This window comes from Choloepus didactylus, chromosome 11 (assembly GCF_015220235.1).
Source record: "Choloepus didactylus isolate mChoDid1 chromosome 11, mChoDid1.pri, whole genome shotgun sequence".
Lineage (NCBI taxonomy): Eukaryota > Metazoa > Chordata > Mammalia > Pilosa > Megalonychidae > Choloepus > Choloepus didactylus.
In genome coordinates, this window is record NC_051317.1 from 79,963,752 (window position 1) to 79,989,957 (window position 26,206).

The 26,206-nt window shown below is 37.7% G+C and overlaps 2 protein-coding genes across 4 annotated transcripts in view; one reads left to right on the forward strand and one right to left on the reverse strand.

Moving 5' to 3' along the window:
* The window catches only part of CDC20B (cell division cycle 20B), a 70,059-nt gene extending 44,111 nt beyond the window's left edge, over window positions 1-25,948 (reverse strand). The window contains exons 1-2 of the mRNA XM_037799436.1: window positions 25,732-25,948; window positions 25,397-25,459 (exon numbers count right to left, since the gene is read on the reverse strand). Of these exons, the coding sequence (XP_037655364.1) occupies window positions 25,397-25,459; window positions 25,732-25,815 (147 nt within the window). The 5' untranslated portion in view covers window positions 25,816-25,948. The remainder of the gene's footprint in view (window positions 1-25,396; window positions 25,460-25,731) is intronic.
* GPX8 (glutathione peroxidase 8 (putative)) lies at window positions 14,335-19,135 on the forward strand. 3 transcript variants are annotated; one of them, XM_037799437.1, is made up of 3 exons: window positions 14,335-14,559; window positions 15,131-15,395; window positions 18,504-19,135. In XM_037799437.1, exons 1-3 carry the CDS (start codon window positions 14,356-14,358, stop codon window positions 18,665-18,667), a joined length of 633 nt encoding a protein of 210 aa, XP_037655365.1. In that variant the 5' UTR covers window positions 14,335-14,355; the 3' UTR covers window positions 18,668-19,135. The 3 variants fall into 3 exon arrangements, with proteins under 3 accessions (XP_037655365.1, XP_037655366.1, XP_037655367.1); XM_037799438.1 differs by having other exon boundaries at window positions 15,134-15,395; XM_037799439.1 differs by lacking the exon at window positions 15,131-15,395.
* Window positions 25,949-26,206: the final 258 nt, after the last annotated feature.

Consider the following 26,206-nt stretch of genomic DNA (forward strand, 5'->3'; position numbering starts at 1 on the left):
TAAGGAAGGGGGAACAATAATCCAAGAAGAACAGATAAGCTATTTAACGTTCTGGGGATGCCCAGAAATGACTATGGTCTGTTAATTTCTGATGGATATAGTAGGAACAAGTTCACAGAAATGTTGCTATATTATGTAACTTTCTTGGGGTAAAGTAGGAACATGTTGGAAGTTAAGCAGTTATCTTAGGTTAGTTGTCTTTTTCTTACTCCCTTGTTATGGTCTCTTTGAAATGTTCTTTTATTGTATGTTTGTTTTCTTTTTAACTTTTTTTTTCATACAGTTGATTTAAAAAAGAAGGGAAAGTTAAAAAAAAAAAAAAAAAGAAAGAAAAACAAGTTAAAAAAAAAAAGATGTAGTGCCCCCTTGAGGAGCCTGTGGAGAATGCAGGGGTATTCGCCTACCCCACCTCCATGGTTGCTAACATGACCACAGACATAGGGGACTGGTGGTTTGATGGGTTGAGCCCTCTACCATAAGTTTTACCCTTGGGAAGACGGTTGCTGCAAAGGAGAGGCTAGGCCTCCCTATATTTGTGCCTAAGAGTCTCCTCCTGAATGCCTCTTTATTGCTCAGATGTGGCCCTCTCTCTCTGGCTAAGCCAACTTGAAAGGTGAAATCACTGCCCTCCCCCCTACGTGGGATCAGACACCCAGGGGAGTGAATCTCCCTGGCAACGTAGAATATGACTCCCGGGGAGGAATGTAGACCCAGCATCGTGGGACGGAGAACATCTTCTTGACCAAAAGGGGGATGTGAAAGGAAATGAAATAAGCTTCAGTGGCAGAGAGATTCCAAAACGAGCCGAGAGGTCACTCTGGTGGGCACTCTTACGCACACTTTAGACAACCCTTTTTAGGTTCTAGAGAATTGGGGTAGCTGGTGGTGGATACCTGAAACTATCAAACTACAACCCAGAACCCATGAATCTCAAAGACAGTTGTATAAAAATGTAACTTATGAGGGGTGACAATGGGATTGGGAAAGCCATAAGGACCACACTCCACTTTGTCTAGTTTATGGATGGATGAGTAGAAAAATAGGGGAAGGAAACAAACAGACAAAGGTACCCAGTGTTCTTTTTTACTTCAATTGCTCTTTTTCACTCTAATTATTATTCTTGTTATTTTTGTGTGTGTGCTAATGAAGGTGTCAGGGATTGATTTAGGTGATGAATGTACAACTATGTAATGGTACTGTAAACAATCGAAAATACGATTTGTTTTGTATGGCTGCGTGGTATGTGAATATATCTCAATAAAATGATGATTAAAAAAAAAAAAAAAAAAAAACTAAATGCCTCCTGATGAATTAAACCTCTTTACCAGAGTACTACAGCAATCTCACCTACCATATTTTCTTCTAAGTAAACTACTGTACCTATCACAGAGAAGTGGTTTAATGTAGTTGAAATCATTTTGGTTATGAAGTTGAAAGTCCTAAACTCTAGTCCTGGCTGTTCCATTTACAAGTTCCATGATCTTGGATGAGTTATTAACTTCTTCCTGTTTCCAAGAATTATGGTATATGTTAAAGAATAATGTATATACTAAAGGGAACTGTGTGCAGAATAAAGCTTTTGACAAACGTCATTTATTTAACACTCAGTTATTTACTGTCTTATTGTTTCATGTATGTTCTCATTTCCAGAATTGATTTCGAATGTTTGTGCAGCTGGCTCCGTCACTTATGCTTTACTTGAATCCTCTGTAGTGCCTGAGTTGGTTGATTAACCCAACCAACTGCTTACCCCATTCTTGGCCAATAGCTTCCTCCAAGCTTGACCTTCAAGTCATCAATCTATTCCCCTCCTTTAGGAAGCCTTCCTTGCTCTACTGTAAGAATGCTAGTGCTTCTTCTAGCATACCATCCCCTATGCAGAGAAAGCTGCAATTTTTAAATATTTATAATCTAAGAATGGTTTTATTATAAACAGAATATGAAAACAATGATGAAAGATCCCCAGAAGACTGAGAAATGATGACATCAAAATGTATGCAGAGAAATCTGTCAAATGAACCAAGAAATTGTGTCTAAAGACCAAAATCAGTACTGTCCAGGGCAGAAGTTCCCCAAACTGTTGTTGGGAAGGTTTGATTAATAGATGTGTCTTTATATACCATGCGTTCATTGTTTGAGGCTTTTAGGCCTTAAGAATCATGAAATGAACAAACTGGCTCTGATTTTATTTTGTACAAGAGACTTGGTTTTCATATAGTAGTTTTCATATAGAAGGAATTTTCTGGTCAAACCAACCTGAGCATCAGGTCTGCATAATTGTTTAATTTCTGATTATAAAAACTGGCATTTTGCTTTATACAGAAATCTCCTGCAAAGTTGTACAGCATAAATTTTGGCCTTCTCAAGTCCACTCAGCTTTGGATCACTTGACGATGGATATTTCTATATATACAAAACAAAGAACTAGAAACTATCATAATGATTTTACCAAAATAATATCACCCTATGAGGCTCTGTCTGGGGGGGTCAGTCAATCTTCTTCCCAGAGGTAACCCCTTGGCTCACCCACCTCAAAGCACAATAACAATGGGATGGGTTTACATGGTTCTAATCACAACATGTAGCCTATAAATTAACTCTTAAAATTCAAGCTCCTGAGCCATTTGCCTGGACAGCCAGAGAAGCTGGTTAAAATATCTAGTATAGACATGAGACATGAAATACTTCCACTATGGAAGACAAAGGAAAACCAAAGAAGCCTGTTGCTCTGGAAACCAAAAAACGGAGGTCTAAAGCAGAGCATCTCAAATTTAAAAGTGTTCTGGAATCATCTGGGGATCCTGTTAAGATGCAGATTAGGATTCAGGAAGTCTGGGTTCAGGCCTGACTTCTGCTTTTCCAACAAGCACCCAAGTGAGGGCAATGCTGCAGATCCAGGGTTCACACTTCTGAGGAAGCCCAGAGAGTTTAAGTGATGTGACAGTTGTAATGTGTAATATAAACACAGAGGAGGCTGACTTTTTAAACAACTCAACCAGAGAATGCCAACTTAGAATTATCACAGTTAAGAAGTAATATGACTCATGTGTACATTTTTGATCTTTACTAAAAATTTTATTTAAAGGGGAATACTCTATGCATAAACATTTTCTTATTGTTTCCATTCTTAGAAGGCAGTGAGAGTGGGAGTAAAATGGTGTCTCTGTGTTTACTTGTCTAAGCTCTGGGCCTTGCTCAACACCCGCAAGAGCAACCACAAGAGCTGGGCAGCCTCCTTGGTACCTCCTTGTGCTGGTTTGGATGTATTATTTCCCCCAAAATGCCACTGATGCAGTCTTGTGGAGGCAGACATATTTGTGTTGATTGGGTTGGAATCCTTTGAGTGTTTCCATGGAGATGTGACTCAATCACCTGTGGGTAAAATGTTTGACTGAATTGTTTCCGTGGAGATATGGACCCCACCCATTCAGGGTGGGTCTTGATTTAATCACTGGAGTCCTATAAAAGAGCTCAGACAGAAGGAGCTTGCTGCTGCAGCTTAGAGAGACATTTTGAAGATGGCCGTTGAAAGCTGACGCTGACATTTTGGAGAACGCCATTTTGAAAGGCAACCTGGAAGCAAGCAGACGTCAGCTACATGCCTTCCAAGCTAACAGAGGTTTTCTGGATACCAATGGCCTTTTTCCAGTGAAGGTATACTCATGTTTATGCCTTAGTTTGGACACTTTTATGGCCTTAGAACTGAAACTTTGTAACCAAATAACCCCCCTTTATAAAAGCCAATCCAGGTGGTGGGTGCAATGGGGACGTGATGAGGGGACGTTTTCTGGGAGTGCAAGGGCTGTAATACTTTGAGTTGCCGACCGGAGGTCAGCAAGCAAATTGGCAGCCCGCAGGCGCTCCTGATTGAAGGCCTCTTTGAAATGATCGGCGTGTAGCCGGAGATTTTCCGCGGCTTCCTCTAAAGCGTGGAACTGAGGCAGGGATGTGACTGGATAAAATTGAGGACATAGTTGAGGATTTGGCTCTGAAAGACCAGGCGCATAAGGAGGTGGCCGAAACGGAGGAAGGGGATTATCCTCTACAGAAGACTTCAAAATAATACCAGATGGGATGCAGCAAAGGCAGTGCTGAGAGGGAAATTTATAGCTCTAAGTGCTTACATTGAAAGAGAAGAAAGACTTTAAATCAGAGTCCTAACTATCAAAACTGGAAGAACTAGGGAAAAAAAGAGCAAACTAAACCCAAAGTGAGCAGAAGAATGGAAAGAACAAAGATTAGAGTAGAGATACATGAGATAGAAAACAAAAAAGACAGTAGAGAGAATTAACAAAACCAAAAGTTGGTTCTTTGAAAAGATCAATAAAATTGACAAACCTTTAACTAGAAAGACAAAGAAAAAAAGAGGATACAAATAATGAAAATCAGAAATGAAAATGGGGACAAGTACTATCAACTATTAAGAGCTATATGCCAATAAATTAGATAATCTAGATGAAATGGATGAATTCTTAGAAACTTGCAAACTTCCTATATTGACTCAAGAAGAAAAGGAAGATCTCAACAAAAATTACTAGTAAAGAGATTGAATCAGTAATAAAAAAAACCTTCCTCACAGAAAGAAGCTCAGGACTAGATGGCTTCACAGGGGAATTCTACCAAGCATTCCAAGAATTAACTCCAATTCTGCTCAAACTCTTCCAAAATATTGAAGAGGAGAGAATACTCTCTAACTAGTTCAATGAGACCAATATCACTATTATACCAAAGCCAGATAAAGACACCGCAAGGAAAGAAAACTACAGAACAATATTTCTTATGAATATAGATGCAAAAATACTCATCAAAGTACTAGTAAACTGAATCCAACAGTATATTAAAAGAATTATACACCATGGTCAAATGGGATTTATCCCAGGTATGCAAGTTTGGTTCAAAATAAGAAAATAAATTAATGTAATATACCACATCAACAGAAAAAGGGAAAAAAAGCCACATGATCATCTCAATTGGTGCAGAAAAGGCATTTGACAAAATACAGCACCCCTTTCTTGATTAAAAAAAAAAAAAAAACACTTAGAAAACTAGGAATAGAAGGAAAATTCCTCAACATGATAAAGGGCATATATGAAAAGCCCATACTTAACATCCTACTTAATGGTGAAAGACAGAAATTCTTCCCTCTAAGATCAGGAATAACAACTGTTATTCAACATTGTACTGGAAGTTTTTGCCAGAACAATTAGGAAAGAAAAAGAAATTAAAAGGTATTCAAATTGGAATGGGAGAAATAAAACTTTCTCTATTTGCAGATGATATGATGCTATATACAGGAAAACCTGAAAAATCCACAACAAAACTCCTAGAGCTAATAAATTAATTCAGCAAAGTGGCAAGGTAAAAGAGCAACAATCAAAAATCAAGTGTTTCTATACACAAGCAATGAACAATCAGAAGAAGAAATCAAGAAAAAAAATTCCATTTACAATAGAACTATTATTTAAAATAATCAAATATCTAGGAATAAATCTAACCAAGGAAATAAAGGACTTGTACACAGAAAACTACAAAACATTGCTAAAAGAAATTAAAGAACATCTAAATAAATGGAAGAGCATGCCATGTTCATGAATTGGAGGACTAAATAGTGTTAAGATATCAATACTGCCCAAAGCAATTTATAGATTCAATGCAATCCCAACCCAAATTCCAATAATATTCTTTGCAGAAATGGAAAAGCCAATCATCAAATTTGTAGGGAAGGGTAAGGGGCCCTGGATAGCTAAAGCCATCTTGAAGAGGAAGAAGGAAGTTGGAGGTCTCATACTTCCCAATCTTAAAAACTACAAAGCCATAATAATCAAAATAGCATGATACTGGCACGGGGAAAGACATATTGATCAATGGAATCAACTTGAGAGCTCAGAAATCAACCCTCACATTAATGGCCAACTGATTTTTGACAAGGTGGCAAAGACCACTTATTTGGGAAAGAATAGTCTCTTCAACAAATAGTGCTAGGAAAACTGGATTTCCATTTGCAACAAAAGAGAGTGAGGACCCATACCTCATACCATATACAAAAATCAACTCAAAATGCAGCCAATACCTTAAAATAAGAGCTAGAATTATCAAACTCCTAGAAGAAAATGTAGTGAGGCATCCTCAGGAACTTGGGTAAGCAATGGTTTCTTACATTTCATACCCAAAGAACAAGCAACAAAAAATTAAAAAATAGATAAATGGGACCTCATCAAAATAAAAACTTTGGTTCTCAAAGGACTTTATCATGAAAGTAAAACAACAAACTACACAATGGGAGAAAATATTTGGAAACCACATGGTAAAGGATTAATATCCAGAATATATAAAGAAATCCTTCAACTTAACAACAAAAAGACAACCCAATTTAAAAATGGGCAATAGGGGTCCAGGGCTGATGTGCACCGGGGAGTCTGGGCGGGGAGAGGAGCCCACCCCGCTCCTCCTGGGGCCGAGTCCTCCCCGGACCTTCAGTGTTGACTGCGCTGAGGAGTGCGTGTCCCCGGGGCTCCGCCACTGGCTCTGAGGAGTCTGAGCCCCGTCCCGGTGAGTCCGCCCGAGGGCCGGGAGAGGGTGCGCCGAACCCAGGGAGCCCGAAGCTTCCCGCCCTGCGCGCCCGCGGCCTCGGCCGCCCACTCTGCGGCCTCAGACCCAGAAGCGTCCCCGGGACCCACCCGGAGGCGCCTGCAGCCGCGGGGCAAGTCAGAGACACAGCGCGAAATATTTCTCAAGTGTCTGCATGTTCTAGAAGGGAAGTCTCAAATATTTCTTCAAAATTTCTTCATAATAGTCCAATGCCATTGGGCTTCTGAAGCAGGGGGAGGGGAGAGAGAAAAAAAGCTGAAACACAAGGTTCATCTGCTTTGTGACAGTACTGTCTGGTTGGAAAGGAAAGTCGGGGAAGACAGTTGTCAACTGAGCTTTTGACAGTGCAGCCACTGTGCTGTCATCTTGAATATCCTGCTCTGGACATTGTTAGAGATGGCCCTGTCTGAATCCAAATGCCCATGATGTTTCAGGAGTCAGTGGCATTCAAAGATGTAGCTATAGACTTCCCCCAAGAAGAGTGGGCTATGTTGGACACATCCCAGAGAAAGCTGTTCAGAGATGTAATGGCAGAGATCATCAATCATCTGTTTTCAGTGGGCAGAGCTCATGACCTTAAGAAACAAGAAATTATAACCATATCAAATACCTGCAGGAAAGATGCATCTTCCATTATTTCATTGGATTTCTGAAAAGAAGACAGAAGCAGTCCTTATTGGACAAGTTTTCAGTGAAGGTGACAAAGAGTGTATCAGACCCTGTGGTGCAAGTTGCAAAAGGCAAAAAAGAGAAGGGACACCCAGAGTGCAAGTGCCTGGTGTTCTATTTGATGGGGACTCTCTTTCCAAGCAACGCTCCATGTAACCCCTCCTCCTCACCACTCTTCTCCCACCATACCATTAGGCCATGGACTCTTCTCAGCACAGAAATGGAAAAACTGATCTTCCAATTCATATGGAACTGCAAGGAACCCCAAAGAGCCAAAACAATTTTTCAGAAAAGAACAAAGTTGGAAGACTTACACCAATTGCAGATTTCACTGCAAAGCTACAGTAATCAAGACAATGTTGTATTGATATAAAGATACCCAAATAGACCAATGGAACAGAATTAAAAATCCAGAAAAAGATCCACATATCTTTGATCAACTGATATTTTTTATTAAATAAGTTGAAAGTCAGTTGATTTTCTATAAAGATTCTAAGTTCATTTAATGGAGAAATTAGTCTCTTCAATATGTATATCCATATATAAAAAAATAAAGTTAGACCTCTACCTCATACCATATACAAAAATCAACTGAAAACAGATCAAGATTCTAAATTCAAGTGCTAAATCTAAATACTCTCAGATAATAACATAGGGTTCATCTTCATGACCTGGGATATGACAAAAGATGTTTATATATGACAACAAAATCTCAAGCAACAAAAGAAACAACAGTTAAATTTGATTTCATCAAAACTAAAAACTTTTGTGCCTCAAGGGAAATTATCAAGAAAATGAAATGAGAACTTACAGAATGGTGGAAAATCGTGCAAACCATGTATCAGATGACCTTAATATCCAGAATATGTAAATAACTCCCAAAATTCAACATCAAAAAGACAACATAATTTAACAATGAGAAAAATGGGTAAAGACCTTGAATAAGTGTCTCCCAAGAAGAGATACAAATAAGCATATGAAAATATGCTGAGCTTCATTAGTCACTAAGGAAATGCAAATAAAAACCACAATGAGATACCACTTCATATTCACAAGGATAGCTATTATTTAATGAAAATGGAAAATAAGTGTTGGAAAGGATACAGATAAGTTGGAACCATCAGTCTTTGTTGGTGAGATTGTAAAATGGTGCAACCACTGTGGAAAACAATATATCTGTTCCAGATTGCTAATGCTTCCAGGATCCAAAATACCAGAAGTATTGGCTTTAATAAAGGGAGTTTATTTGGTGACACAGTTACAATTTGAAGGCCATGAAGTGTCCAAGGTAAGGCATCAACAATCAGGTACCTTCACAGAAAATCTCTTTTAGCTAGGAAGATGCATGGCTAGCATCTGCTTGCCCCCAGGTTGTGTTTCAAAATGGCATTCTCCAAAATGTCTCTGTGTCAGCTTCTCAGGGCAAACTCTGGGCTAGTACTTCCAAAGCATCAGCAAAACTCTGTTTTCAATGGCCATCTTCAAAATGTCTCTGTAATTTGCAGCTCTAAGTTCCTTCTGTTTGTGAGCACCTTTATAGGATCCCAATGAATTAATCAAGGCCCATGCTGAATGGGCAGGACCATACCTCCATGGAAACATTCAGTCAGAGGTCATACCCTAAGCAAAGGTGTCACTCACAGTTGTGTGGGTCACAACTCTATGGAAACAATCTAATCCAAAGGTTCCAACTTAATCAACACTAATACATATGCCCTCACAAGATTGCATTAAAGAATATGGCTTTTGATGGGATATAATATATCCAAACTAGCACATTTCACCCCCTGGACCCCAAAAGACATATTCTTTCCAAGTACAAAATGCATCGGTCCCATCACAATATCACAGAAACTCAAATCATTTCAGTAACAATAGGTAAGTAGAAGATCCCATCAAAATCAGTTATGGGTGTGGTCTGTCCTAAAGCAAAATTCCCTTCTGGCTGTGGACCTGTGAAACTTAGAACAAGTTATCTGCTCCCAATATACAAAGGAGCGACATTCATAGGATGAACATTCCCATTGCCATATGGAGAAACAGTAAGGAAAACAGGGTTTAAGGGACCAAACAATTCCTAAAACCCACAAGACAATCTCCATTAGATTTAAAACTCTGGGAGTCATTGACAGAATGACATTTTATTCTTGGGGCTTGAGAGAGCAGGAGTCCAACCCTTTCCAAGGGCCTTTGCAGCAGCAGCCCTTTTTTCTCTAAACACTGGGGTGAGTGCTCCAACATATCCACACATTGGGGAGACCACCTTCTTGGCCCCACCCTCCTCAAGCATCAGGCCACCACCCAGACTCTGCTTCTCCAGGGCAAAGGCTCTCGCCTCTCTGAACAGTGGGATGGTGGTCAGGCTTTCCCCAATCCCTGGGGAATGTGCTCCACCCTCTTGGGCATCCTGGGGTGGCACCACTTTTTCTGAGCATTGAGATGGAATGTCTGTCTTCTGCCTCCAGGGCAAACTCACCCTTTCCATGTGCCTGGGTTGCTCTGCTCTTTTTGCCTGAGATTTCTTGACTCCAGACCTCAATTTCCATGACTCTGTCTTTGAAGAAATTTTTCCTTCAATTTGTTCCTTCTCTGTTCCTTCTAGTCCAGACCAGCAGTAGTTTTGTTTATATAGCCATCACAAAAAATTCATTGGCTTGGCATGAAGCATACAAGGGTCAAAACTATCAGACAATAGGACTTTCACAAATCCTTTCTGGATAACTCCATCTCCAATCTTGGCTTGTACCAAAATTGCAGTTGGGTTCCACATTTGGTAAAATCCTTATGTGGGGCTGTAGCTTCTGGAGTCTCACTTTTTGGAAGCCCAGAATTTTCCAAACCATTAGTTTCTGGTTTCTTTGAATCCAAGAGTTTAGTTGTAAGTTTCTCTCTCTTCTCTTGCATTTTACTATAAGCTGCAAGTAGAAGCCAGGCTATATTCTCCACACCTAGCCTGGAGATCTCAGCCAAGCATCCCAGCTTGCTGCTTTCAAATTCTCCCTTCCATCTGACAACAGAACACAATTTTGCCAAATTCTCTGTCACTTTAAAACAAGAATCACCTTTCTTCCAGTTGGCAATGACACATTCATCATTTCCATTTAAGGCCTCATCAGAAATATCTTTAGAGTCCATATTTCTATCAACAGTCTCTTCAAAACAATCTAGGCCTTTTCTATCAAGCTTCTCACAATTCTTCCAGAATCTTGCCCTTATCCATTTAAAAAGCCGTTCCAACATGTTTGGTATTTGCAAGCTTGGCAGCACCCCACTGCTGGTACCAAAATCTGTTCCAGTTTGCTAATGCTGCCAGAATGCAAAATATCAGAAATGGACTGGCTTTTATAAAGGGGGTTTATTTGGTTACACAGTTACAGTCTTAAGGCCCCAAATTGTCCTAGGTAATGCATCAACAATTGGGTACCTTCATTGGAGAAAGGCCATTAGCATCTGGAAAACCTCTGTTAGCTGGGAAGGCATGTGGCTGGTGTCTGCTTGCTCCCAGGTTGTGTTTCAAAATGGCATTCTCCAAAATGTCTCTGTGTCAGCTTCTCAGGGCAAACTCTGGGCTATACCTCCAAAGCATCAGCGAAACTCTGCTTTCAGTGGCCATCTTCAAAATGTCTCTGTAATTTGCAGGTCTAGTTTCCTTCTGTTGATGAGCCCCTTTATAAGACCCCATTGAACTAATCAAGGCCCAAGCTGAATGGGTGGGGCCACTCCTCCATGGAGACATTCAGAGTTCACACCCTAACCAAAAGTGTCACTCACAGTTGCATGTGTCACATCTCCATGGATACAACCTAATCCAAAGGTTCCAACTTAATCAACACTAATACATGTGCCTCCACAAGATTGCATTAAAGAATATGGCTTTTGATGGAATGTAGTATATCCAAACTAGCACAATAGCCATCCCTCCAAAAGTTAAATATAGAATTATCATATGAACCAGCAATTCCACTTCCAGGTATGTACCCAAAGAGACTGAAAACAAGGTCTCGAACAGATACTTAAGCACCAATGTTTATAGCAGCCAATATGGAAAGAATAGCCAAAAGGTGGAGACCACCCATATGCCCATCAACAAATGAATGGAGCAACAAAATGTGATAAATACACACAGTAGAATATTATTTGCGTATAAGAAGGAAGGTAGGAGACATGCTGCAACATGGAAGAATGGTTATTATTACTTTAAGATGTGTGCATTTTGCAGATGTTTAAAATATAAGTTTTTCCCTTATTAATGCATCCTGTTATAGAAGATATAAAGGTAATGAAGAAAGTTTTTGCTCCATAAGAGATTTTACCCCAGAGAAAAACTGTAACATCACATACAACTTGCATGTCTGTAAGTATGTGTATGTGTATTGTGTGTGGCTAAGGGCATAAAGAGTCTAAGAAGCATTTTCATTATCATTTCAAGGAAAATTTATAATGATTTTGTAGAACCATTTCATGGTCTGGACAAGAAAATAAAAATCCAAGGATATTAGGGTTTTCTTTTTTCCTTTGGTCAAGAGAAAGATGTAGGACTATAGTAGTATTACATACATTTAAAGAATTGCATTTTTATTATGTGATTTTGCATTTACTAAATAAAGAGTTTGGATACAATATCAAAAAAAAAAAAAAAAAAAAAAATGGGCAATAGATTTGCACAGACATCTCTCCAAAGAAAATATACAAATGGCCAAAAAGCACTTGAAAAGATGCTCATCATCATTAGCCATCAGGGAAATGCAAATCAAAACCACGAGACACCATTTCACACCCATTAGAATGGCTGCCATTAAAAAAATGGAAAATAACAAGTGGTGGAGAGGATGCAGAAAAATAGGAACACTCATTCATTGCTGGTGGGAATGCAAAATGGTGCAGCTGCTGTGGAAGACAGTTTGGCAGTTTCTCAGAAAGCTAAGTATAGAATCACCATATGACCCAGCAATCCCACTAACTAGGTATATATCCAAAAGAATTGAAAGCAGGAACTTGAACAGATATTTGGACAAGGATGTTCATAATGGCATGATTCACAATTGCCAAAATATGGAAGCAACCTAAGTGTCTATCAACTGATGAATCAATAAACAAAATGTGGTATATACATAGAATGGAATATTATTCAGCCATTAAAAGGAATGAAGTCCTCATGCATGCAACAACATGGATAAACCTGGAAGACATCATGTTGAGTGAAATAAGCCAGACACAAAAGGACAAATATTGTATGATCTCGCTGATTTAATATAGTTAGAACACACAAACTCATAGAATCAGAATCTAGAATATAGGTTACCAGGAGACGGGGTGGGGATAGGAAATGGGAAGTTAAGGTTTAAAAATATACAGTGTTCCTATTTAGAATGATAGAAATGTTTGGTATGGGTTGTGGTGATGGTAGCACAACACTGAGAATGCAATTGACAACACTGAAATATATATCTGAATATGATTAAAAGGAGAAATGTTACCTTGTATATTTGGTAACAAGAAATGTATTTAAAAATCTATGGAACTACACTATGCAAACAGGGAACCCTAAGTTAAACCATGAACTTTAATTAATAGTACAATTATAAAATGTGCTATCATCAACTGTAGCAAATGTTCCCCACCAGTGTAAGTTTTTGTTGGTAGGGTGATATGTGGGTGTATTTTATGCATGATTGTTCTGTCAACCCATAACTTCTCTAATAAAGAAAAAAATAAAAAATAAAAAAATAAAAAAAAAGCCAATCCATTACAGGTATTTTGCATAATGGCAGCATTAGCAAACCAGAATACTCCTCCAAAGCTCCAGCCATCTAAGAGTGATGGGAAGGACCCACCCACAAGCATCTCAGCTCATTCTGTGCACTTCCCTAGCACGTTCTGGAAACACACCACAACACCAAAAATCAGGCCCGAGTAGGACCTTAATTCAGAACTTGTGTATGTCTTAAACAGGGCAGATTCTAAGGTGACTGAAGGAACCATGGATTTTACAATATGCGGCCCTCAATTGTTCTGCCCACACCTACCTATAAAATTCATGACCTTTCACAATGGCAAAGTTAGGCCTTCTATAGCAGGCAATAGTCCAAGGGAAAAATAAAGATAAAAAAGATGAAGCAATTAGATGATGCACTGAAGTAGAGTTACCCAATAAGTAGAATTACCTTATTTAACTGTTAAATTCCTTGCTTTATTACAGAGTTCGGTATTTTTCCATCTACAGGTTGCAGCCCATGAGTGAGGCATAAAATCATTTTTGTTGAGTCAGAGCCAGGCTGTTTTAAAATGCAATAGATCGGGCTGAAGTGTAATTCAAAGGGGAAGTACTGTTTCATGAAACTTCTTAGTTATATGTGCTTGCATGTATTCATATGTGTATATTATACTGTAAAGTACATTTCTTACTGCAGATCATGATTTAAAAAACTTGAAAAACACTGGCTGTAGCTTGATTTATGATAGAAGAAGTTTTCTAAAGCCTGAATTACTTTTTGATCTATTCATTTTTACTATATTCACATGGCATTTGATTGCTTTAACTAGATGAGCTCAGGGTAAATAGACTTTTCAGGTATGCTGCTGCTCTTGCCATGATAAATTCCTTGTACTTGCATGGCATATTTAATCCATACATGTAACAGACTACTTTGAGTCACACATCATATTAATAGATCACATGAAATCTACAGTCTGAACCCTTCCTGGGTGTTAGGTACCCAATCCCTTACATCCGACCAATTGCTTTATAAAAACGCATTGATGCTCTCAAGCAGTGAGCACTTGACAGCTTTCAAGTTACAAGAGCACCATCTTCTGGTGAAATGTTTTCTTTGTTGAGAGGATGTTAAGGAGCTACCAAAAATGTCCTGATTTTTCTAGCAAAGACTGTAATTGGCATCACAAATACATTGAAATTCTTTAGATCTCCTTATTTCATTCGGAAGTTTAATTCCCTTCTCCTAAGAAGGATCTCTCTATTCCTAGCAGTGAATGGAGCTAGTCTGTCCTTCCTGGTTTTCCGTTAAATTGAACCGGTTTCAAGTTTCAGCTCCTCCTTGAATTCCAGCCTGCTGAGACTTCCCTCTAGAATCATCCAAAATGGAGCCTCTAACAGTTTACTCTTCAAAATGTTCGGGGCCCAAAACAAAAATATTTGCAGTTTTGCTATCTATGGTTCTATGCACAGTAACGCTATTTCTTTTACAACTAAAATTCCTAAGACCTAAAACCAACAGCTTTTATACCTTTGAAGTGAAGGATGCAAAAGGAAGACCGGTTTCTCTGGAAAAGTTTAAAGGCAAAGTAAGTTGCATATTCTGATTTTGTATTATTTTTCCATGCTCTATTTATTCTCATAGTAGAATCCACTTTTTGTTGTTAAATGATCTTAAGTTAGAATTTAGCCTCCAAAATGTTATATAAAGTTTTACAGAGTTCTGATATTTTATATTTCTAATTGATAACTCTGCTTGTTTGTTTTCTTAAAAATGTTTTAGTCTATGTGCTGAATTAATACTTTAAGTTGGTTAGAATATGTTAATAGTAGGTACTGTGAATATAGAGAAATTAATAAAAATATTAATTCCATAATCTAGCAACATTAAAAAGCACTACATCAATGATCATATTATCTTTTATTTTAAAATAAACTTTGAGTATGCAATGCGTTTTAATGGCAGTGATCATTCAGGGTCTTAATGGTTTTCAATCAAATTGGGTATGCATAAAAATGCAAAATATCCCTGGATCAGAAGTTGTATTCCTCCAAAATAGTTTAGATTTTTAACTACTTGCAGGATTTTTTTTTTTTTTTTTTTTTTTTAATCTTTTATTTGCTTCACTTTCCGGTTGGATTTTTTTTTTCTTTTTCCGGGAGGTTTCACTAGTTGTAAACGTGGCTAGTGACTGCCAACTCACAGACAGAAATTACTTAGCACTGCAGGAACTGCACAAAGACTTTGGACCATTCCACTTCAGCGTCTTGGCTTTCCCGTGCAATCAATTTGGAGACTCGGAACCCCGCCCAAGCAAGGAAGTAGAATCTTTTGCAAGAAATAAATACGGAGTAACATTCCCCGTCTTCCACAAGATTAAGATTCTAGGATCTGAAGCAGAACCTGCATTTAGATTTCTTATTGGTAAATATCTCCTTTGCCTCACCAATATAATCTTTTTAATTTCTTTTCATTTTTAAAACAAACATACCAGGACTATAATTCCTATTTCATTTGAAATGCTTTATTTGGAAAGTTTTATAAAACTGTCAAAGAACCAGGATCTCATCCTGTGTAACTTTCTAGAAGTTATGCATCCCTGAAATTAATGTTTTAACTACTCAAATAGCAAAAAAAAAAAAAAAAACTACTTAAAACACTATGTATTTTATTTCTTATGATAGCTTCCTGAAGAATTTACTTGAAGTGTGGCTGTGACCATTTTCACAAAATATCTCAATTCTTTTCTCATTTAACTAACGTGGGGAAATGTCCCTCCCCATTATTAAATCTGTATGTTTCTCATGAATATTGCTAAGCATTATTAGTTAAATGTATCCTTGTGATTAATTCTGTGTTCTTTACTTATATGAGACATTATCCTCAAGAATGAATAATAACTTTTTTTTTTTTTTTGCTAAAATTTTTAAAAGAATGTAATGATTTTGGGGGGAGGAGGGTTATGTTAGGCTATCCCTACAATTAGGCTAGCTACACAAATCTATTTAATGAATTTCCAAGTTTAGTCAACAGAAATGTAGTGTGGTATAGTGGTTAAGAGCACAGGCTTTGGCCACAGACTACCTGGGTTCAAGTCCTTGGTCTGCTGCTGTTGCTGTGTGGCTTTAGACAGATTGCTTCGTTTGTCTGTACCTGTTTCCTCGTTTGTAAAATGAGACCACTAACAGTACTACCTCCTGAGATTGTAGGGAGGATTAAATGTGTTAATCATAAAAGTAAAGTACTTATACACTGCTTCATGTGTGCCAGAGAGTATTCTAAAGGACGTTTACTAATTTCTTCTCATCTGACTTATTGTGTTGATATTCTCGGTCCTATTTTTGCTGTTGATAATTTGCATTTTGCTAAAGCTATGACCTCTGTCGGGCAATCAGGCTTCCAACCCACCAAACCAGACAATGATACTCTGTAATATTTCATATAAGTGTAAAAGCAGAATCTTCTAAAAACATCCCTAAATTGTAGGGAAAGTCAATATGTGACATCTAACACCATGCATAGCAACCACAGTGAGGTTTCCATTCTTTTCATTTATGGGGTATGCTACAGAAAGAAAAGCCAGAGCATATGCCCTTGAACTAATCATTCCTCAATTGTAACAGCCAAATACTTAGGCACAATAGCCCCTAGCTTCTTCCCCTTTATCACTAAAAAAGCTTCTGAAATCCCACTTGCCCTGTGTAATCAAAAGTGTAACAGTGATTCAAGGTTTCATTGACGTTAGATGAAGTTCTAGAGCCAAAGACTGTGAAATCATGGCCAAAGGAAAATTAGATCTTTTAAAACTGGACAAAATGGGCAGTAACTGATCATGTGGTCATAAATAGGACCACTGTGTACAGGTGTGCATGCTGTTCAATAAACAAGGGCATCTGCTGAAGAGCCAAATGGGCTGAAACACAACTAGTTTCATGTGCCAAGGCCAGTGCTGAGAGCTGTACCCAACCAGCATCTTTTTCTGATTCACACAAGGATGTCCCATCTGCTAGAGAGAGCCCTGCCCTGAACAGACATTATTTTTAGAAACACATTTTCCACTAAAGAAAATGGCTATTTTTCGAAATGATTTTAACCAGGCTTTAATGTAATATGATGCTCATGTTGAGTCATTGATGTTTGATCTAATCAGCAATATTACTATCTAATAATGAAATTTATTTAAGTGTTTGGCACAGTATGCAAAGCACACATAAATATTAGGCTACTTATGATTTTAGCTATTATCTTTAACCTATACTTTCTCATTAGATTTTTTTCTCAGCATAAAGCAAAATATCCCCCATCTTTAAAAATCCTATTAGTGTGTTCCTTCTGACCATTTCATCACTGTTTGTGAAAGAGTAGTTAAAACTTGCTGTCTCCACTTCACTGTCTCCATATCCTCCTTAGATCACTGTATCTGGCTTCTTCCTCCACAACTCTCCTAAGCCCGGCTGGTAAGGGTACAAGTGGCTTCCTCTGTGGCTTCTTCTCATTCTCCTTCGCAGGTTCCTCTTTTTCTGTCAACCTTTAACTGTGCTGATCCCCTGGATTCCACCACATTCTCCCCAGGTTCTTCTTATCTGACCCCCCTTTCCCTGGGTAAATTCACTCTCCGAAGCGCCAAAGCCATATATCCAGCTGCCTCCTCTGATTGGGTGTCCTCAAATCTTCTTGCTCCGCCATGTTCCTTGGGAAGACAGTACCACCCAGAGGTTAAGAGAAAGAGCGCTGGGATAGGAAGGCCTGGCTATCAGTCCTGTTTCTACCACTCACTAGTTGTGTGATCTTGAGTCTAGATAGGTCTCCATTTACTCATCTGTAAAATACAGATAGTAATAATACCCCCTCTCATAGGGTTGTTGTAAAGATCACATAAGAGAATCCATTTAAAGCACGAGCATACATTACTAAGCACATAGTAGGCACTTGATAAATTTTAGTTATAATTATTATTTATATATGTACATATTTTTTCTCATATTATTCAATAATATGAACATAAATCCTGTATGCTATAAATGGAAAAATCTGTATTTCTTGCATAAATTAAGATTGATTGAAATCAAAATTTCTCAAAAGAAGATAATCATTTAGAATTCCTTAGTTTTCAGCTATGTAATATGTGGCAATATTAAAAACATTGATGTATGTAATATGGAAAGTAATTCATACAATCACATTACCAACTACCTTTAGAACACCATCTTTAAAAATTTTGAATAAAGAAACAAAGTTTTGAGCTGGTGACTAGGTAAAGATTTTGTTGTTTAGATAAACAAATCCAAAATAAACAGCTCTGTTTCTTTTCATGATTCCATAATCATCACTGAAGTCATCAAGTATATTGAGATCTGGTTACTCAAACCTTGAGTTTTGCTTTGCATTGGTGTTTTGTTTTGTTTTTGTTTTTGACATTATGACAGTCCTAGAAACTGATTCTAAAGTTGTCACATAAGCATATACTAATAGGAATGAAAGTCTTGACAAAGAATAAAATTAGGCTCATGCAAATATGTTCTGATATTTTAGATGCTTCAAAGAAGGAACCAAGATGGAATTTTTGGAAGTATCTGGTCAACCCTGAGGGTCAAGTTGTGAAGTTCTGGAGGCCAGAGGAGCCCATTGAAGCCATCAGGCCTGACATAGCAGCTCTGGTTAGACAAATGATTATAAAAAAGAAAGAGGACCTATGAAAATGTCATTTAAACCATTCTAATGCAACAATCAGAAAGGGGAAATGTCGCCATGCAGATCTGGTCTCACTTTAAATGCTCTAACAATTAAATGTGGCACTGAAGGATGATTTTTTTTTAATAATTATCTTGCTAGTCAGTAGTAATGACTATCCCCAGGATAGAGATGTTACCCAAAGCAAAAATAAAGGATAGACAAAAGATTCAAAATGAAATATACTAAATTCTTAATCTGACCATGCTAAAAACTTCAGAATACACAGTTACCAAAGTGCTTCACCCTATTATTCAACTTGACATTTTCTAGGATCATACTTGATGGAAATGCTCACAAACTAGACCACTATTTGGATTCAAGAATACTACATGTGACTGAAATTTTTGGAGTAACTCATTGTAAATGGCTATTTTGATGTAATAAAACACAAAACAAATACTGAAAAAATATAAAACAGATTCAAATCCTTATGTATTTTTGTTTGTTTCATGCATAGGGTTTTTGTTTTTGTTTTTGTTTTTTAAGTATAGGTGCCGAGGGCATTTTACTGCATCTGACCAAGTTGTCATTTATAATTGACATTCATCATAACATTTGAAAAGGTCTTCATCATTTTCAATATAACCCTCCCCATTAATTTTCCAGAAACAATTCAATTCCATAAATAGAATATTAAATGGTAAGTCATGATCTATATTTCTAAGTGAAAATCCAAAGTAGAAAAAAGGCCATGAATATCATCATTTAGCTTCGTTCCTTAATAGGTTGATTTTGGTGTTAATATATTCCGACAAGATTAGCCATTTGGACAAAAGATAATGCTGCATCATTCTGATGGCTGAAATAAGAAGAGTTAACTCTTAATAACTGTCAAAACTGGAATGTAAAAAAAGAGGGTGAGAGCTGATATGAGCCCTAAAATGTATACCAACAATCACTGAAGCCATTTGGTAGAGTCACAATGTGCTTTATCTCCCAAAGCCATGACCTTTATATTTTGGCTAACAAAACAACTTGTCAATTGATGAAGGTAAACTTTTGTCTATGAATTATATACTCACTAAATAAAGGCCAGGGCAAAAAAAAAATGTGAAAATTCAAATAAAATTTGGCTAAGAGCAACCCAATTTAAAAATAGCTTGTGACTTGACTCCCAAATTCTGAACTGATTGACAAAAATGAAGATGCTTTTCGCACCTAAGCTTCTTAGAGAAAGCAAAAATATTTCTTGAAGCAACTTCTGTTTCAAATATATGTCCAGTCACCCAACTAAGAAAGTATTTAGTAAGATATATGATGGAGGTGGGTATGCAATTTTCATCAGAGGCCAATACAGTTAAAATGCTCAAAAGGATTTATAGGAATGTGACATTGTAAACCCTAAAGAATGTCAGATTGGTATGTCAGCAAAGCTGGTTTTACCTCTCACCAGCTGCACGATGTTGGGCAAGTCACTTTACTTTTAACTTTAGTTTCCTCATCAGTAAATTGAGGGTGCTCGAACTGAATTTAAAAAAAAAAAAAAAAAAAAACACAACAACTTCCAATTCTAAAAGTCAATGAACATATTTACCAAGGTATTTTAAGTGATCAGAAAAGAAATCTGAAAGCTAAGTTGGGTTGTTGGTGAAGAAGGAGAAGCCACATAACAAGTCAGTCTGTCTATCCTGTGCAATTTTGCCCCAAGTGCCTGTCGGCAATTTGACTCCTGGGTCTATGAGGCAAATTTGTCCCCGGGCAACCCAAGCATTGCTTCTAGAGCACTCTTGTCATGTACTCCCACATAGGACTTCCGTGAGCTCATAACTATGCTGCAGGATTGTCAGGGTATTTTTATATGCTCACATTAGGGATTTGAGCAGAACTGTATAATATATATACAAGGGCAATGTAGACTCCCCATGCCAGAAAGATGGTAATGGAGCTGCACTGGAGGTGACCAGGACTGTCCCGGGGAACACAATACAGATGTCCATCCTGCCTGAAGCCACAAGTTCACTCCAAAGCCATGCAAAGCCATATAATGCTGGTTTCTTTGCTTATATATCGCTAACCCTGTTTTTTAACCTGCAGTCTCTACTACAGTCAGTGCTTGATTCTCTCCTTTGCTTCCTGTGTATGCAGAGTGGGTAGATGGTGATTTGAAAGCGTGCTATATGTGTTGCCTTGAGGGAAAGGAAACTCAAGCATCCATTCTGGGTTCTGTAACAATTTGGCCATGTGCACTGAAATGGAGTGGAGCAATTTGCTGATGTGCTACAATAACTCAAACGTCTCGTGTAAACAGTGTCACTCTGAGAAAAGGTTGCATTCTTGAACTGCATATATTATCTTCCCAGCATCAAAAAGTCTGGGATATAGATTGCTACAGGCTGCCTGAAATGAGGAGTAAACAGAAGAATATCAAGTCACATAACAGGGTGTTCATCTGTTGCCCTCGTGACAAAGAATAAGGGACAAACCCAAGTGCATTTTAATTGTAGGAGATAATTCATTGACTCGAGGTTTGCTTTCTTTTGTTTTTCTTGGAAGTGGAGGCCAATATTTCATACTAATTCCTGATCATCATCTCATGGGAGATGTGCCAGTAGAAAGTGCTGGACATTGGGATAAACATGAAATTGTCTGATATATACTCTAAGGTTGTACTTCAGTTTTGAAAATGCTCAAGAATTATGTCTACATATTATAGTATGTATATATGTACATATATAATTCCTAATAATTATAGTGTAAACAGCATATATACAGTGGTGTGGATAAATGTTTAACAACCAACTCTGAAGAGGGATTCCTGATTGGCAATATTTGCCAATTTCCATGGTATAAATGCTCTCATGTGGCCAAGTTCAAGCTACCAATGGTTTAAAAACTGGCTTACAAAATTTAGCAGTCAGTTCTCACAAACCAGTACAAGCTGACTCCAGCACACCAAAATTCTTAGAAATTAGACTTAATCAGGGTATCATAAGGATTTCCAAATAGAAAAACCTAGATCAAAAAAACATATCATTTTTATCCTCTTTATTTTTACTGTAAATATACTATTTTGACAGAAGGTTATGTAAAAATGTGGAATTATATGATTCTGGAAAGCTGTTAACAGTACATTATCTGATCACATTGAAATCTAATGGCCTGACTGGATTGTCTACAGATAATCTCAAACAGGAAAATATTCCAGTGAAAAGAAAGTGAGAGAGACAGAGAAGAAAGAAAGAGAAGGAAGGAAGGAAGGAAGGAAGGAAGGAAGGAAGGAAGGAAGGGAGGAAGGAAGGAAGGGAGGGAGGAAGGAAAGATTGATTAGATAAAGTACAAGAAGAAGTAAAACTATATCTCTCTTTATTTTATTTAAAAATATTAACTGTTTTGAAAAACTGCCTTACAGAAGATGAAAAGTGTTGAGTGGTCCATGGACAAAATATCATGTTAATTAGTGGTCTTCCTTTGGGTAGTGCTGGTATGGGGACACTGTTGTATTTAGTCCTTAGCTTTATTTCATCTATCCTATGAAATAATAAAATTCTATAACTGTTATCACATAGAAACTAACACATCACATTCCTTCCCACCTTTCTCTCCCCCTTAGCTGAACTGCTAAGGCCATACCTAGCAAAGTGAAGCATTATATTTTTGGTTGAATAAAGACCAGCTAAGAAATAGGAAGCCTTTCAGAGGGCACTGATGGTAAGTGATTACATTGCCAGCACGGCAGCTGTCCCAAGAGGAAATACCTGGGAGAAAATACATAGTAACCAGCAGAGCCTCCCTCCTCTTTTTAACCCCCTTTTCCCTTCTGCTTTTCCCTTGGCTTCCCAGGTGTGGTTCCCTCTCTTTCCATCCCACTCCTTTGGGAACATTTTCATTGTGAATTTATATCTTTATTTTCCTCCTTACCCAATGATCTCTAATTTATCTTTATTTCTTTCTCTTCCTTCCTTGTCATCTCTTAATAATGTGGAAATGAAGAACAGTTTTAAATATCTGTTCTATTTATTGAGTATAAATGTTGGCATTTTATGTCTTACTCTTTAAAAAAAATTAAAACACAAAGATCAAATCTTCTATTTTAAGTAGGTTTTATTTCTTTATATCAGCAGGTTAGAGGCTTTCTATAGAAAATAACATGTTGAAATTTAACCTTAAAAAAAACAAGATGAAAGTAATATTTACATGGATGGGACACTTAAGCACAGTGATCCTGAAAATGGAATGATACCAGGCAACAACAAAAGAAGATGAGATTTTAAAGTAATAAAATATTTAAGAATCAAATTATAGATACCTGCTTAGCCCATGGTTCTAGAAATATGTTTAAATTTAAATCAGGGAAGAAAAAAATATTTTACCAATAACTTACAACCCAATATAGTAGATAGTGTGGTATATTTCTCACATCTCACTTACAGAGTAACTAATTGACCAGACCACCACAGTCAATCACACAGCTTGCTGCAAATGACCATGTGAGTGCACCGTGTGGCTAGGACACATGTGACCCTGCACCGTGGGTCAAAATGGCCTCCGAGCAAAGGAGAAAACATTTAAAATCCTATTGTATGGTCAGTTCTTCCCATTTCAAAAGCTAAATCTCATGCTTTCTTCCAAACATCTTATGAGTCTATGATTTTACAGAAAATGAAGTAAAGAATTAAGGCAACTCTTCCAAACAATTCAACCCACCACACCTCCCATAAAAAAAATAATAATAACTCCCCAATTTTCTTGATATTTCAATTGAAAAATGTTTTAGTTGACTGATTCATCTGGTAAGCTACCTCAATTCTTCCTTCAGGCAGTATACAGACATGGTTATTAAGACCTATTCTAATGCCATATTAAGAAACTGGGGGTCCAGAAAGAATATTAAAGATTCAGCTGAAAATCTGGGGAAACAGTTTAGGCTTTCCATTCCAAATTGTCATTATATTATGAGTTCTACATTAAATATATATATATATAATACTTCATGATACTTCATATATATGTAATTTCACAAATACTCCACTACTGCCTACACAAAACTCTAAAAATATTACTTGGAAAATTTTAAGATAATTAACCGAAGTAGTGTCTTTACCATTATAAAACTGTACATTATTTTATAATTGAGTAACTGGAATGGCAATAATAACTTATGGTAAATAGTGCCCCGGTTCTTGGCAAGAAGAATATATATTAATTACACATTTAATTACACTCTGATGTTCATAGTATATGCAATAAGATAGCAGCTGCATGTTAGCTGATGCCATTCACATATTCAACCAGCTAACAATACACTGCCACCCCATCACACACAGGTAACCAATGTACTTCATTAACAAGATGATTTTATCCAGAAGCAAGTGGCAGGGTAGTCCTGGCTGCTGAACTGATCCAAAGCAGCCAGCTAACAATACACTGCCTACCTGATTCAGGTCACTGCTGCTTTTCATGGCCCATGACATCACTGAGGCTAAATTTCTAATGTGAAACACAGTGGCAGAACTTTATTCTTAATAGTCACATCAAAGAAAATTTATAGGCAAAACTTGTGCCTCCAAAACTATCATAAGAAACAAAATCAATACCCACTTTAATCTAGTGAAAAACTTAAAAGAAAATCTCTCAGCATACACATACCTAGGTTTTCCAAATTGAAAGCTTGGATAACAAAAATATGATATTGAAGTTCAAACAAATTAACAAAGTTTACTTTGAATAATTTGCAAATTATTTCTATTTACTGACAAAAGATCGGTTGCCTGTATCTGGCAGCAAAATATCTAGGACTCATAGTAATACATAAGCTGGGCATGAGACCAAGCTGCAATAATGTATTGGAAATAAATCAATATTAAAGTATTTAGGGAATTTAAGGGTTTAAAGGTCATTAGTTTTCTCTCACTATAAATGACATTAGTCATCATGTTCTGAAAGTGTGGTTATGTGCTCAATTTAGGTTGTTGCCAATTGATTATAGGCAAATTTAGAGATTTAGAAAAAGCTATAAAAATGGTGATGGATTTGAAATGAGAATCTATGTATAAAGGTTAAAGGCATGTGAACTATTTAGCCAAGAGGAGAAGGTGAGTGGTGATAATGAGACTTAAAGTATATGAGGGCTGTTATGTGGGAAAAAAAAAATAAGAGAAACATTTAAATTTGTTTTATTTTTATACTGAATACAAAGAAGGTTTAAGGCCTTTGGGTTTGGTCATTCAAGGAGGAAACAACATTGTACTGGATCAGCTTTTAAATTGCTAACCTATAGGCTGTGGATTTTTCCACTTCTATGCATTGTCTACAAGATGGCCCCGTTTCCATTTATTTTGGGGGAATGCTTTTGAATGCCAACAGAGGGGAGTGCACCTAGCAACTGTTAAAATGAAACTGTGACAGCCAGATAGCAATGCACTGCCTACCTGACACATCCAGGTTTCACCTTTGCTGTTGTAAAGCACCAATCATATATAAATAATTATCATTTTTTTACAGAATTATTTTTATTATATAATTAGAGGCTATATATTTCTTTTTAAATTGATAGGTTTTTTAGTATTTTGGGTCAATCATAATTAGTTACTGATATTATAGGAGATGGGCAACAGAGAAAAATTCTCATATCTGCAGACCAGCCTACACTTTCTGCGCGCACACACACACACACAAAACTTCTTTAGCAAGAATTATAGTTTTTTCAAGGTCAGAATTAAGACAGAGCACAAGAGCAAGCACTGGACACCTACCCTGGGAGAACATTGCTTTCTCTTCCGCTCCATGTCTTTGGCGAGCTCCCGCATGATATTCTCCTTTGAAACAGAGATAACATGTTAAGGGAGACACTATTTAGGAAAAATATCACATTAGGTTGTGGAATGTTTCTACGTCCTAAGCTTGTCAAACCACATCTACTTTTTTTTAAGCAACCAAGTACCTCCAGAATATAATCAAATTACAAATTCAAAATTAAGATCAGAGTTTAGAGTTTTGTCCTACTTCTTGGTCCTACACAGGTATTACCAACGGTGGCAAGAAGCCCCTTCAGGGACTTGGAGTAAAGAATGAAAAGGGCGGTACTCACCCACAGCAACTCTTCTTCCGTCCGGACCCTACGTGGGGCGGTGCGCTCCAGTTTCCATTCCATCTCCGGCGGACTTTGCCCCATCCGGAGTTTGGTTTCTCTTCAGTGGCCTCCGGTTTTTCCCCGCCTGGTCTAAGACAGTCTTGACGCCTAATCATCAAACCCCTAGAGTCTCGTACTCCAGGATCATCATATTTCACCCCCAAACTTCATTTTCTCCCGCTCCTCCTGCTGTTCCTGGAGATCTTTCCCCAGGGTACCATTTAAAAAGCCGGCGGGGCGGCAGCGGGAGCGGGACTCCCGCTCTCAGGCTTCTCATTGGCCGGCGCTTCGGTGACGTCAGAGCCCGGGAGGGATTCCCCGAGCGCGCCGAGGCCCCTCCTCTCCCCCACCCCGCCCACACTCCATACCCCACACCCGATCCGGCTCCCGCCGGGCTCCGCCGTCTCCTCCTCTTTGTCGGCGGGGGCGCGCA